The following is a 14,688-nucleotide window of genomic DNA, read 5'->3' on the forward strand; positions in this document are numbered from 1 at the left end:
TTAAGCTCCCTCCTCATTCCCTGAATAAACACTATTCTATACTATACTGTTGTGTGGCTGGTCCCTTAGTGGGAAGAGATGCCCCGGCATGGGCTGTCTGAGGCACTCCCTTCCCCCACACCCACCACACCCCTCATAGAGCATATCTTTCTCTTTTTATAAACTCATCAGGGGTAAATAGGATGAATCCTACTTTCAACCTGGTATCCTCCCGATTATGAGTGGGCCATTAGGGATCGGCTTTAAGAACTTGTAATTCTGTAGCTTCCTTTAGGGAAGAGCCTGGTAGGTTTTAACTTCATACTCCAGCACGGGTACACCAGGGAGCACAGGGATATGAGCCCAAGATGCCTCAAAGAAATGCTTGATCGGGCCAGACTTGAAAAGAACAAAAGAAGCCAGCGATTTAAAAAAAAAAAAAAAAAGGCTGTATTTTAATCAGTAATTTACTTCAAAGCCAAAGGCGGTTTCAGCTTTCTACTGGTTTTTTTTTTTTTTTTTTTTTTTTTTTTTTTTTTTTTTTCCTCACTCAAGGCAGCAGAAAACACAAAACAAGGAAGAAACAGCACAAATCAGGCTGAGGAGCGGCAGCCTCTCACTTGGGAGGCCGTATTAATAGTTTGTCTGTCCTTTGTCCCCTTCCTAACCACTGCTTGCCCCTGGCTCCTAACTGCTCTCTTAATCTGCAGCCAGAGGAACAAGAGGTTGGGGGAACCGAAAAGCCGCGGAACCAGAAGCGAAGGGAGCTGAGCGGACCTGGGGGGAGTAAGAGAAGCGTTGGACCGGTAGGCCTAGTTTCCAGGCCGCGGTTGCGGTTGCGGGAGGATGGAACCTCTGCGTGTCCTGGAGCTGTACAGTGGCATCGGTGGCATGCACCACGCGCTGCGAGGTGAGCGGACAGACAGCTTGTCTTGGATTCACTTGGGGCCGCAGATTCCGGCTCTCGCGCCGCGGAGGGGCGGAGCGGCGGGGCGGGACCTGGTGCCGCCGACCTCGGTTGCCGTGGAAACCACATTAGTGCGCCTCCCGGGTCCGCCCCTCCGGGCTGAGACTCCCCTACTCTGGCCCCACGCTTTGTAGCCTAAGCAGGCCGGCGCCCCAGGGCAGTTTGTGAGGCCGAATTCTTGGGCCTGTGAAGCTAATGAACCCAAGTTGCTTCAGACAAGGGGCGAGAGGCGAGCCCTTTGCCCAGTGCTGAGATCCAAATTCTAGGCTGGCTGTCACTGAGCTTGGAGGAAGTCACGAAAGCGGCCTGGGGTGGGTTGGAGCAGGGGGATAACTACACTTGAAGATAGAAATGTACAAGTATTAGGGTGAAGGGGGAGGGAAAGGGGGAAGGAGTATGGTTACGTCTGGAAAGAAGCCTGCCTTCTGCAGGCCTACACAGATGCCAGAGAGCCGAGATCAAATTTTGCTATAGTGTGACTTTGGCTTTACATTGTTGACACCATTATTGATTTTTAAAACCTGTGAAACAGAACTTTCAGAAAGGGACCTCGAGAATTCAAAACAGCAGTGTGCTTGACACATGGTAGCTACTTAGAAATTAGTTTGCTGACACTTTGGTTTTGAAGCTTCTTAATTTCTTTGGTATCTATCCACTTTTGTGATAACTCAGAAATATTTACTTGCAGAACTCCATTGATAGGTCCTATATGCTAGGCACTTGGGATATGGAGTGACTGAATGCACGCGCTCATGTGTGTGTGTGTGTGTGTGTGTGTGTGTACACGTATACGTGCGATTGTGTCTGTTCTGAAGTTGCTAAGACTAAGACAAATGCAAAAAGGAAACTGCTTCTCTTTTTAGTAACAAGAGTAACAAGAGGCTAAATGGATTGAGCTTGCATTTTTTTTCAGCAAATACTGGGTTTTAATCCTGTACTAGGCTAGAAATATTGCATATTTTACTACTTTTCTGGTCTTTACATTCATTTATCATACTAAAACTAAGAAAATTAGGGACACTTGTACTATACTACTTTTCTGGTCTTTACATTCATTTATCATACTAAAATTAAGAAAATTAGGGACACTTGTACTATCTGCCTTATTAATTTTCTAAGGTTGTATAATGTTAGCTCCCCACACACACACACACACAATCTGGAAGTCTTTTAATTAACAGGATTTTAAAAGCCACTTAGTGCTTTATTATAACTTATGAATAACAACTACTTACTCTCTGAACTTGTAGATTTCTTCTAATTCCACCCCCCCCCCAACACAGTGTGCTGAAAATAAATCCTCAAGTGTAAGTGAGGACAAAGTGAAATGTGCTTATGAATTTTAGATTAATTCGTCCTATAATGAATGTTAGGATCACAGCCCTGTCTTGGTTGGACCATGAGCTCTGTTTTCTGTATACCCAGAGCCTCTGGTCTAGCCTCATGCAGCTCAGTGGGATTTTTGTATTCCTTCACTCTTGTAAGTCCCTTCTTAATTCTAGCCTTTACTTTTGCTGCTGTTGCCTCTCAGAGATTGCAAACCCAAACTTTTCTGCAATAGCTTTTTTTCTACCCATCTTATATGACCTGTTAAGAGATACCTTCCCTGTTATCCAAAGCTCCCTACATCTTTGGTTTGAGGTTTGCTTATAAAAGAGGTCTTAATCATATTAATTAATAACAATTAATTAATATTTAATTATTAAACTTAGTGTTTATATGTTTGGTGAACTTTGGTTTAAAATTTATCTGTAGCAAAGTACATTCTTTATGTAGCTATTTAGGTAGCTAATAAAGATTAGTAACAGTAACAGCTGGTTTTAACGTTTATTACGGGCCTCTACATGTCAGGACCTGTTTTGAGTCTGTAGTAGGCTAGCTTAGTGGAGAGCCAGGATCCTAGCCTAGGTCTGTCTAGCAGATCTTTTAACCACACTCTGTTGCTATCATTGATTCCATTCACTAACTTAGTTGAAAAGTAGTAGTAAGAATATTGGCTGATAATTTGTCCACTTCTAGATAATGTTTGCAATGGAATATTTTATTGTTGTTCATGTGTGTATACACATATATACACACTATAAAATGTATCATTTTGTGTTTCAGTGTACAGTTCAGCACTAGCAAGTGTGCTTACAAAGTCATACAACTGTAAACATTATTAGTTTTCAAAACATTTTCATTATCACAGACAGAAGTATTGTACCCACTTAAAAATATTTCAGCACCCCTGTTCCTGAAGATATTAAAGTCTTCATTCTCCTTTGGTCTTATGAATTATCTCTTCTAGGTACCTCATAAGTAGAATAATCTAACTGTTCTTTGTCTAGCTTGATAACGTTTGCAAAGTTCATCTGTGCTGTAGAATGTGTCAATACCTATTCCTTTTTTATGGCTGAATAATATATATAACAGTATTGTCTGTTTATTCATCATTAGTAGATACTTAAAGATTTTCAATCTACTTGCTATTGTGAATAATCTCTTTCTGAATATTGGCATATATCTTATCTGTTTGGATTCTTGCTTTGTATTCTCTTGGGTATTTGCGTAAGAATGGGCAAACTCAGAGGCTGGAGAGGTGACTCAGCTGTGTGTCTGAAGATAGTTATGGTATACTCACATACATAAAATAAGTAAATAAATCTTTAAAAATGGGCAAACTCCAAACATTTTCTGTTTCACTGTCTTCTATAAAATGAGAGCACAATAATATATCAAAAGGGAGTTGTGAGAGTATACATTAATTTAAACAGTATTTATAGGTCTGGGAGTTGGCTCAGAGGACAGAGCACTTGTTCTCCAAGCCGGAGGGGGAGGACCTGAGTTTAAACCCAAGCCCCGATGTAAAATGCTAGGCGTGGTTACACGCACTGAGGCTTAGCATGCCAAAGGGGAAGACAGGTAGATCCTGAGATGCTCAGATGGAAGTGGTGTCTGCTTCTGTGGGAGACCCTGTCTCAAAGCATTAGCACCGAGAGCAGTGGGAGGCACACAGCATCCTGCTGTGTCTCTGTGCACATGGTCACGTGTGCATGCATGCGCCTATTGTTATAAATCATAAAGTTGTAGAGAGTCATTGTATATTGTTAAAAATAACCTTTGGAAGAAATTGATCAACGTTGGAAGCTGCCTGGCCTTCAAGTGCTGTCAGTTTCTTTGAGAGATAAAAGCGCGCCATTGTTTGAAGTCAGATGAATAGCGACTGACTCAGAATGCTTGTGTGAACATTTGAAAGTTATTTAGCATTTCTAAGTGTAGATGCCTTGTCTGTGAGATGGACATGCATTGTAAGAGTTAAGAAAAAGATGAAGGAAGCATAATGATGCTAAGTAATATTCTCTTTTTTCCTAGTTAACACTGGTTTCACTTTAATGTTTCTCAGTGATAAAATAATTATGCCAACTTTATAACATTTTATAGTGTAGTGTTTGAAATTCTAAGTTAATATCAATGAAAGCTATATACTTCCAAAAGAATGAGCTGTTAAGCAAACTAGACTCAGAATGACACATTCAAACAGGATTTTCATGTTAGTTTGGGAGAACTTTATGAGTGATATCATGTATTATATATGTCATTTATGTATATATATATACACATTATAATATTATATATTATTTATGTATATATATATATTATACAACACACTATGTATGTGTGTGTGTGTGTGTGAGCACAGGACAAGGCCATAAAAGATTGTTAAATCTCTGGAGCTGGAGTTACAAGTGCTTGTAAACCGCCTAACGTAAGTGCTAGGAACTGAACTAGGGTTTTTCTGGAAGGGCAATAAGTGGTCTTAACCACTGAGTCATCTGTCCAGCCCCTATAATTATATTTTTTGGATAGTTAACTAGAGATAGAATACTGTTATTGTCCTCTCCTATAGTTTTCATTGACTTTTACCTGAATATGTCAACATTGTGAAATTATTAATTATTGAGAAAACACCAGCAAAGAACATTGTAAATATTTTATAGTGGTGGGACATTTACCATATAGTTCTGTTTCCTCAAAGCAAATTTACAAAAGATGCATACAGAATTGGCTGTATCATGTGTTTGTATTACTTATTCATTATTTAAATAGTTCATTTCCTTGGAATTCTGCATGTAAGCATTGCATTTTGGGGCATGTGCTAATTGCTTTTCTTTCTGTAAAGAACTTTAACTTGCCAGGGGGTGGTGGCACACGCCTTTAATACCAGCAAGATCCTTGGTTATTTATCTTTAATATTTTCCTCTTATTTCTCAGTCTCTCAACAAAAGAATATTGAATCCTTTTATTCATATATAAGAAAAGTTAATTTGATGTTTGACTTGTACTGATTGTAAAAGTAGTAACTCTCTGGGGTTCTGGGAAGGCATGCCTGTTATCCCAGAACCTGATATCTGAGTTGGGAGGATCCGAGGTGTAAGGCAGCGTGGACTTTATGGTGGTGCCCTGTCTCCAAAACCAGTTAGACCCAATACATCGAACAAACAAACCAACCAACCAAGAAGCAGGTCATCCTTATTGTCCGTCTTAAAAAAAAATGAATAGTGCAAAGAAGCAAAGCTTGCATCTCCTCCCAGCTTCGTCGTGAAGATAGCTTTGACACGCGCTGACTTCCCTGTGTCTGTGTGAACAACACAAAGACACTTCCAACAGTTGGGGCATGTCTCAACAGGATAGCCTGTCATTAGCTTTGTCAGAGAACAGTATGGTTTTTACTTTGTAGTAATAGATGTGGATTGTCTTTTAAATCTATTTGTTCCCATACATGCATGTAGTTTAAATGCATATCTACACACTTGTCCACATTTTTCTTTAGTGCAAATTTCCAGATTACTAGGTCCAATAACCAGGAAAATATGTAGACTGTAGAGCTGAAAATATTACATGTTTCTTAGAAAATACTGGAGATACCATTTACAAAGAGCCCTCTCTCTATTTACTGTATTTAGTATCCACATATAAGAATAGTTAATTGAGTTGCTGTAAGAAGTTCCTGCTTCCACAGTTGAAGAATCCTTCCCTCTTACCTCAGGATACTTCGGGAATGTTGATTAAAAGATATATTTTTGTTTGCAGACATTAAGCTACTTGATTACCCAGGTTGTTGCATTGATATTGTCTGCTTCTGAAACTGACATTTGAAATGCATTTCTTCATAGAAACAACGATGTGTTAGTGTGCAGTCACCTGAGTGGCTAGTAGAAGTGTTTTCTGAAGATGACAAACACATCCCAAACTGGTTGACATAAAAGTTGTAAATATAAACTCATTTGAAGGCTACCTGTAAATTGTGGGTAGAAATTAAAATACTGATTCATCATGTCACCAGGAGTTAGCGTTTTCAGTCTGAAGGTCTCTGCTTTACTCCTTACGGATTGGGTGTGTGCACAGCCATCCTGGATGTTTATGGGAAAGCTGAGGATTCAGACTCAGGGCCTCATGGCTTCAGAGCACACATGTCACTTGTCACCAAGCGAACCTCTCCTGAGCCCGCCCTCCCCCACCACATAGATAACAATGTGGTCAGAAACAGCGAGTAGAGGAGTTTCCCTCTTGTGCTAGTTTCTGCTTCTAACAGTGAATTCAGGTATGGGTCAAACATGACAGATCATGAAAGACATCTGAAGATTCACCTCTATTCCTAAACACGCACTGAGTATTGGAGACAGAAAGTATCTTGGGAGTTTTTTATTTGGACTACATTCCTGCAAGTTCGACAAGCAGTGCATATTGGGGAGGGAGGGACGGGGTTGCCCTGCCATCCCTGTTCCCTCCTGTCACCCCATGAGCTGATAACAAGGTCAGGAAAATCCTGAGTTTCTTGGTCTGTTCTGAGAGCAACTTTTAGTTTACGTTCTATTTATAGCAGAGGTTAAAGCCTTCTACTTACTGTTCCGAGGTTTTCTGCTTATGCTATTCCAAAACTTTAAAAAAATACTTCGGAAATTTCTCCTTGGTCTGATTTCCTACCTTTAATAATGATAAAAGTCAAAACACCATCACCATTTTGTCTGTAACTTACAGTATTTCAGATAAATGCTAAGTGGTGAGTGGAATTTTTAATAATTACTGGATATCTCCTGTTGTTAGATATTTTATTGACTTTATTTTTTTCGAGGAACCTTGTATGGGAACTGTTTTAAATATCCATTTCATTAATGAGGAAATTGAAGTCTTGGGGGGATGAGTACGTTTCTGTGTAGCTTGTGAGAATTTCAACATGAGTTTCTCTTCCACTGTTTCCCCACTGTACAGTGCTGACTGAGGCCGGGACTTGTCTTGATGAGCCAGGTGATTCGAAGCTCAGAATGGATGCCACCAGCCACAGGCAGCTATTTAGATTTAAATTAAGATGAAGTTAGAGAGAAATTCAGTTCCTCAGTTGTGCTAGCCATAGACTAAGAGCTCAACACCCACCCGTAGGTGTCAGAGCAGGCAAGTATGACATGTTCCTGTTGTTAGCCATCATAGAGTCCCATTGCTGGAGGAGCTGCTTTAGCTTAGTTCTTAATTTCAGTCACCTATATTGAGAAACAGTTTTTAGGGCAGTGCTTGCCCTGGGAAATCAATACTCCTTAACACTAAGGGTGTCTAAGGGCTCAGGGTAATGACAGCCTCACTCTGTGGCCCTGGCAAAGTGACTCTCAAATGGCCCTTTTCTGCTGTCCTAGCAAAGCTTCAGGGTAGCATGAGGAGCAGACAGGAAGCGGTGTCTGGAAGGGGACACTGTAACCGACAGGAGGCCATGTCTGGAAGGGAAGGGGACACTGTAGCGGACAGGAAGCCATGTCTGGAAGGGAAGGGGGCACTGTAGCAGACAGGAGGCCATGTCTGTAAGGGAAGGGGGCGCTGTAGCAGACAGGAGGCCATGTCTGGAAGGGAAGGGGGCGCTGTAGCGGACAGGAGGCCATGTCTGGAAGGGAAGGGGGCGCTGTAGCGGACAGGAGGCCATGTCTGGAAGGGAAGGGGGCGCTGTAGCGGACAGGAGGCCATGTCTGGAAGGGAAGGGGGCGCTGTAGCGGACAGGAGGCTATGTCTGGAAGGGAAGGGGGCGCTGTAGCCGACAGGAGGCCATGTCTGGAAGGGAAGGGGACGCTGTAGCCGACAGGAGGCCATGTCTGGAAGGGAAGGGGGCGCTGTAGCGGACAGGAGGCCATGTCTGGAAGGGAAGGGGGCGCTGTAGCGGACAGGAGGCCATGTCTGGAAGGGAAGGGGGCGCTGTAGCGGACAGGACGCCATGTCTGGAAGGGAAGGGGGCACTGTAGCGGACAGGAGGCTATGTCTGGAAGGGAAGGGGACGCTGTAGTGGACAGGAGGCCATGTCTGGAAGGGAAGGAGACACTGTAGCCGACAGGAGGCCATGTCTGGAAGGGAAGGGGACGCTGTAGTGGACAGGAGGCCATGTCTGGAAGGGAAGGAGACACTGTAGCCGACAGGAGGCTATGTCTGGAAGGGAAGGGGGCGCTGTAGCGGACATGAGGCCATGTCTGGAAGGGAAGGGGGCGCTGTAGCGGACAGGAGGCCATGTCTGGAAGGGAAGGGGACGCTGTAGGGGACAGGAGGCCATGTCTGGAAGGGAAGGGGACGCTGTAGGGGACAGGAGGCCATGTCTGGAAGGGAAGGGGGCGCTGTAGCAGACAGGAGGCCATGTCTGGAAGGGAAGGGGGCGCTGTAGCGGACAGGAGGCTATGTCTGGAAGGGAAGGGGGCGCTGTAGCGGACAGGAGGCTATGTCTGGAAGGGAAGGGGACGCTGTAGTGGACAGGAGGCCATGTCTGGAAGGGAAGGAGACACTGTAGCCGACAGGAGGCCATGTCTGGAAGGGAAGGGGACGCTGTAGTGGACAGGAGGCCATGTCTGGAAGGGAAGGAGACACTGTAGCCGACAGGAGGCTATGTCTGGAAGGGAAGGGGGCGCTGTAGCGGACAGGAGGCCATGTCTGGAAGGGAAGGGGGCGCTGTAGCGGACAGGAGACCATGTCTGGAAGGGAAGGGGACGCTGTAGGGGACAGGAGGCCATGTCTGGAAGGGAAGGGGACGCTGTAGGGGACAGGAGGCCATGTCTGGAAGGGAAGGGGGCGCTGTAGCAGACAGGAGGCCATGTCTGGAAGGGAAGGGGGCGCTGTAGCGGACAGGAGGCTGCTTGAAGGGCGCAGTAGTGGCTCCTTCCTGGCAAGCAGTTTTCTGGGAAAACATTTTTTGTGCCCCATTTTCCTTTCTGAAGCTCCCCTCAAAATTTACCTGTGTCTTTTTGAACTATGTTTCCTGTGTGACAGCTTTACCTTTTATGCTTGTGAGTTCCTTCCTGTGTTCCTTTTTATACAGTAACTTGTCATATCTCTCTCTTGTGTCACTTCTCCGGATCTGCTCTGTCTTTATGTATTTTTTTTTAAAACAATGTTTCAGTTCTAAGATAAAGTGTCAAAGGCAAAATTAAATCTCAGTTCACAGATCTCAGCACACTCCTGCATAGCCTACTGTACTAAGTGCGGTGTTGGTAGCAGTACTCTGGGAAGTGTCATGACCCAAAGTAAATATGGTTGACTATTAGCTAAACTTGTAAGACTTTCAGAGGACACTAAATGGATTGTTGAGGGGTGGGAGGCAAATTTTCATTTTCTGCGTCTAAATAATTTATTAGCAATATCTAGATGCAAACAACTTTTAATAAAGCCAGGAAACATACTTGCTAATAGGAATAGGAACATTTAAAAGTGAGTGAGGAACATTTATACACATATGTGTGCAAATGTGTGCATGTATGTATGGATGGATGGATGTATTGGGGGGCATGTGCCACATCCTTCATGTTTGTTCCTTTGGGGGATCAATTCTTCCCACTCTATGGTCCCTGAGGTCAAGTTCATATTGTTAGACTCAGTTGGCAGAGATAACTTTACCTGTCTCAATGGTCTCAGTTGTCAAATATTTTACATTAAAAAACTTTACGGGTCACTTATATTTAGTGTTTTTATTCCCAGTTAGGCTGCTACTCTGAATGAAAGAATAGACCTTGGGTATAGTCATCCGATCTACTATTTCACAACTAGAGGTCAGTGTTAACATACTTACCTGGTAAAATGTCTCAGGTGTGAGTGTGAGGTCATTCAAATATTTACCCAACCTTTATGAGAGCCAGCTCAGAAAGTCAATGATAAAGAAAGACAAAAGTTTTTAAGAGCTGTTTATTTTAGCATGAACTGCTTAAGTCACCATTTTATGTAATAACTATTGGTAATTCTCTTACTTAGTAACTATGCATGAAAAGTTTATTTATTAGACTGGGTAGAGAATGAAATTGTAACTTTTACTGCCAGCTGAGTTCTTCTCTGTGGTGTCTTCCAAAGCAGAGGGCAGAAAAAGAAAGAAAATAATTGCTGTTCAAAGGTAAACTTGCCTTGTAAACTTTAGTCCTTAGAACGGTGGCATGGAGTCCTCATGGTTTCCATGTAGACCCGGCCTGACAGCCACTGCAACAGTGTGCATTGTGTTTCTCTGACCAGACTGTCTCCTCTTAAAAATAACAAAAGTGCTTCCTGGTAATAAATATGAGGTCCCGAATATGGACTGAAATAATTACAGATAAAATCCAGGCACGGCACTGGATCAGAGGCCAAAAAATACATCCCTCCTGTTATTTCCAAAAGCCTGCTAGGTTTCTTTCCCAATTCTTGCTGCTTTGAGAATTACTCTTGGCTCTCAGGTGAAAGAGCTCAAATGATTCAAATGATTTCTCCTTTCCTGGACCCCCCCCCCCCCCCCCCCCCCGCAAAAGTCCCATAAGTCCTCGTCCCTCCCCCTGTTCCCCAATCCACCCCTTCCCGTTTCCCTGTTCTGGTGTTCCCCTGCACTGCTGCACTGAGCCTTTCCAGGAGCAGGGGCCTCTCCTTTCTTCTTCTTGGGCTTTATTTGATCTATGAATTTTTGTCTTGGATATTCCAAGTTTCTAGGCTAATATCTACATCAGTTGAGTACATACCATCAGTGTTCTTTTCTGATTGGGTTACCTCACTCAGGATGATATTCTCCAGTTCCATCCATTTGTCTAAGAATTTTGTGAATTCATTGTTTCTAATGGCCGAATAGTACTCCATTGTGTATTTATACCACATTTTCTGTATCCACTCCTCCATTGTGGGACATCTGGGTTCTTTCCAGCTTCTGACTATTATAAATAAGGCTGCTATGAACATAGTGGAGCATGTGTCCTTATTGCATGCCAGGGAATCCTCTGGGTATATGCCCAGGAGTGGTATAGCAGGGTCCTCCGGGAGTATCGTGCCCAGTTTTCTGAGGAACCGCCAAACTGATTTCCAGAGTGGTTGTACCAGCTTGCAACCCCACCAGCAGTGGAGGAGTGTTTTTAAAACTTGTCTCTGCCATTCAAAGGTTTTTCCAGTGTTATCTCTGAGTTTAATTTCCCCTTAGAAGCATACCTATACCCAAACATGGTTTGAAAAATCAAGTTGAAGTTAGTGTTAGTAATGTCTTGGTACTGGGTGAGCACCCTAATCGAAATAGCAAACTGTGAAATGCTTTTAATGAGCTTAACACTGAATCCCACTCTGATCTCTCTCTCTCTCTCTCTCTCTCTCTCTCTCTCTCTCTCTTTCTCTCTCCCTCTCTTCTCTCTCTCACATATATATGTATAATATGTGTGTGTGTGTGTGTGTGTGTATAATGCACAGAAACAAACTTATATATAAAAATAAGGGCCAGTAACATGTTTCAGAAGTGGCTCAGTGAGTAAAGGCTTACACATAATAAACAAACAGATGAATAAAATTTAAAAATTAAAATGATCTCCAGGCTATGTATACAATGCATAGAGGAAACAAATGAATTTTGTGTTTATACTTGGGTCCTTGCCTCACATTATTTTACTGTGTATTTGCAGATATTCCAAATCTGAAACATGCCTGGGTTTCAGATACTCTATGTGTGTGTGTGTGTGTGTGTGTGTGTGTGTGTGTGTGTGTGTGTGTGTGTGTTTTCCTAATGGAAACGACTTCCATTGGTAGTGCAGTAGGTTGTAATTTTATAACATTTTAAAATCTGTGTCAGTCCATGAGGACAGTGCACTTGCCTATTGACTCTAAAGCTCCATTTCTCCCTGAGAATCAGGTCATCAGGGTTTGATCCCCAGATGAAACACTCATTTGGTCATTGCTTTTTGTCAGGTTTTATGTCCTCCAGGCATATAATACAAGAACATAAAATTAATTATTGATTATGATCTAGATTTAGCACATGATTAGATTTTCAGCCAAGCTGAAAAAAGATGAAAGTCATAGGAAGCACCCCCAGGCATCCTGTCTGTCTCTGTGGAGAGCCGCAAACAAACTGTACCAGGCCTGCAGTTTACCATATTTAGCAAAGCCAAATTCTGAGTTCTTAGAGTGATTAGTGGCTTGAATTAATAAGATTAACCTTTGTATACCTTTTGGCTTAAAGGTCTTTTTGCTTTAGGTTTTGAGGTCTTCCATGCTTTTTAACAAAGATATAATTATAATGCCAAATATTCTAAATCAAGAAACTAGTTATTAAGTTTAAATTCAGCCAGAGACAGCCACCCATGGTATTAAGTAGCCTAGTGCCATGTGTAACGCACAGAGGACTATTCTTTTCCACAGACAGGAAGTGCCTGTGGAGAGAGCTGAGGGCCTCAGGCCTATCAGACAGAGAATATTTAATAAGTTCCTCTTTTATCTTGAACCTATCTTTTCTAGGACAGTGTGAGGTTGCAGTGGCTTTTCTCTCTCTGCCTTTTGTCCTGTGGTCTGCAAGATGCCTGCTTTGTGAGTTCTAGCTCCTTAGACCCTGATATTCCTTCTCTTTAAATGCCTAGGCCAAGGAAAGCTGGTCGTTAATCAACAATTGGCTTATGGTGAGAGTTGTTTGGATTTACTGTGTAATCTGTGTTAACCAGTGATTTTCTTAAATTTCAGATGTTTTAATGTTTTAAATTCCCTATGTTTTTTCCAGATCTCGAACAGGGTCTATGCATAATTGATTTTGTACATTTTGAGGTAACAGGGTGGTAGCCATGAGGTATAGCAACAGCCCTATTTGCAGAGTTCTAAGTTTTATTACAACCAAAAATATGGTATGATGCTTTGAAAATGTGTTTCCTTAGCAGCAAGGCACACCTTCATGTGCGCCTCTCCTCTCTGTCCTCTTCAGCTCTGTCAGAAAGTTAAGTTTCCAGACTTGAACTGTTTACATTTGGATACTATTACTTCATTTAAAAATTGAACTCTAAACAAGCTGATTCTGTCGTGTGCAAATTATATCTCATTGAAGCTGTTATTACAAAAGATATTAACATTTTCAGTGGTATTGTGAACCTGCCTTTTTTTAACATGGGAAGGTGAGAACACATATTTATGCACATGAAGTTCTGAATAATAGGGCTTTCAGAGTGTCTTATGTGTTCTTGGTTTTTATGTAACTTGGAAAACTGTTTTTGGCCTAAGCATGTAGCTTAATGAGAAAGGGAAGCTTTCTCCTAAGACAGCTTAAAAAGTTGAAGTTTAGAGAGGCTCCGCCCAGCAGCTAACAGAAACAGATGCAGAGACCTACAGTGAAACATTAGACAGGGCCTGGGAGTCTTATGGAAGAGTTAAGGGAAGGACTGAGGGACCCGGAGGGGACAGGGACCCCCTAGGAAGACCAACAGGGTCAACTAACATGGACCCTTGGGGGCTCCCAGAGACTGAACCATCAACCAAAGAACATCCATGGGCTGGACCTATGCCTCCCTGCACATGTGTAGCAGATGTGCAGCTTGGTCTTCATGCAGGTTCCCCAACACCAGGAGCAGGAGCACAAGCTGTCCCTGACTGTTTCCTGCCTGTGGATCCTGTTCCCCTAACTGGGCTGCCTTGTTGGGCCTCAGTGGGGGAAGATGTGCCCAGTCCTGCAGTGACTTGAGGTGCCAGGGTAGGTTGGTATGGGGTTATGGGGGAGGGTTCCTTTTATCAGAGGAAAGGGGAAGGGGATGGGGGAGGGGCTATGTGAGGGGAAGGAGGGGGCTGCGATCAGGATGTACAGTGAAGACATTAACTGATTCATGGGGGCAGAAAGAGAGAAAAGAAAAGGAAAAGTCCAAGTCTATTCTTAGCACTCACAAAGCTGCCAGAGAGAAGAACTAGAAGTAGTACTGAAACCCTTGCTGTGTGCCTCAGTCTTCCTTACGCTCTGAGGTGCAGCCGGGGAGCTGAGGAGGAGCCAGTGCACTGCTGGATTCTGCTGTTTGACTTTTCTTGATGGGCTGATACTGAAGACCTCTGAAAATATTCCGTTTGTCATTACAGAAAGTTGTATCCCTGCACATGTGGTGGCTGCTATTGATGTGAATACTGTTGCTAATGAAGTATACAAGCATAATTTTCCTCATACACACTTACTGGCAAAAACAATTGAAGTAAGTATATATTATTATTTTAATACATTTAGATGGTGAAAATGCATATTTCTAACAATTCCTAGATACCAGTTCTTGTTACCTGGAAAATAAATAATGCAGATGAAAGTGTAGAAGAGGAATTAATCTTTTAATCCTATCAGAAGATAGAATAAGTTATTAACATTTATTCACTTAAGGAACAAGTCTGAAAGAAGAGATTGGGAGCTTGCTTACCTTCCGATGCTTGGGTCTGTGGTGATAGAAGCTTCCATGGTTCACACTAGTTAGTACTTATGTAGTACTTACAGCAGCAGGGAACAGCAGGGAAGACTCATTGGC

General features: G+C 42.7%; 1 protein-coding gene across 5 annotated transcripts in view; it reads left to right on the top strand.

Annotated features, from left to right (window-relative positions):
• The first annotated feature begins 572 nt into the window (after positions 1-572).
• Positions 573-14,688, top strand: part of Trdmt1 (tRNA aspartic acid methyltransferase 1) — a 37,536-nt gene continuing 23,420 nt past the window's right edge. The window contains exons 1-3 of one of the 5 annotated variants that reach the window (XM_052156928.1): positions 12,650-12,828; positions 13,744-13,883; positions 14,258-14,367. Coding sequence is in view for 2 of the 5 variants with exons in the window: in XM_052156926.1 (XP_052012886.1) it covers positions 826-889; positions 14,258-14,367 (174 nt within the window). In the remaining 3 variants the exon portion in view is untranslated. Of the gene's footprint in view, positions 890-12,649; positions 12,829-13,743; positions 13,884-14,257; positions 14,368-14,688 lie in introns of those variants that run through there. The other 4 variants (XM_052156926.1, XM_052156925.1, XM_052156927.1 and 1 more) reach the window with 4 other exon arrangements.

Source organism: Apodemus sylvaticus, chromosome 14, assembly GCF_947179515.1.
Source record: "Apodemus sylvaticus chromosome 14, mApoSyl1.1, whole genome shotgun sequence".
Taxonomy (NCBI): domain Eukaryota; kingdom Metazoa; phylum Chordata; class Mammalia; order Rodentia; family Muridae; genus Apodemus; species Apodemus sylvaticus.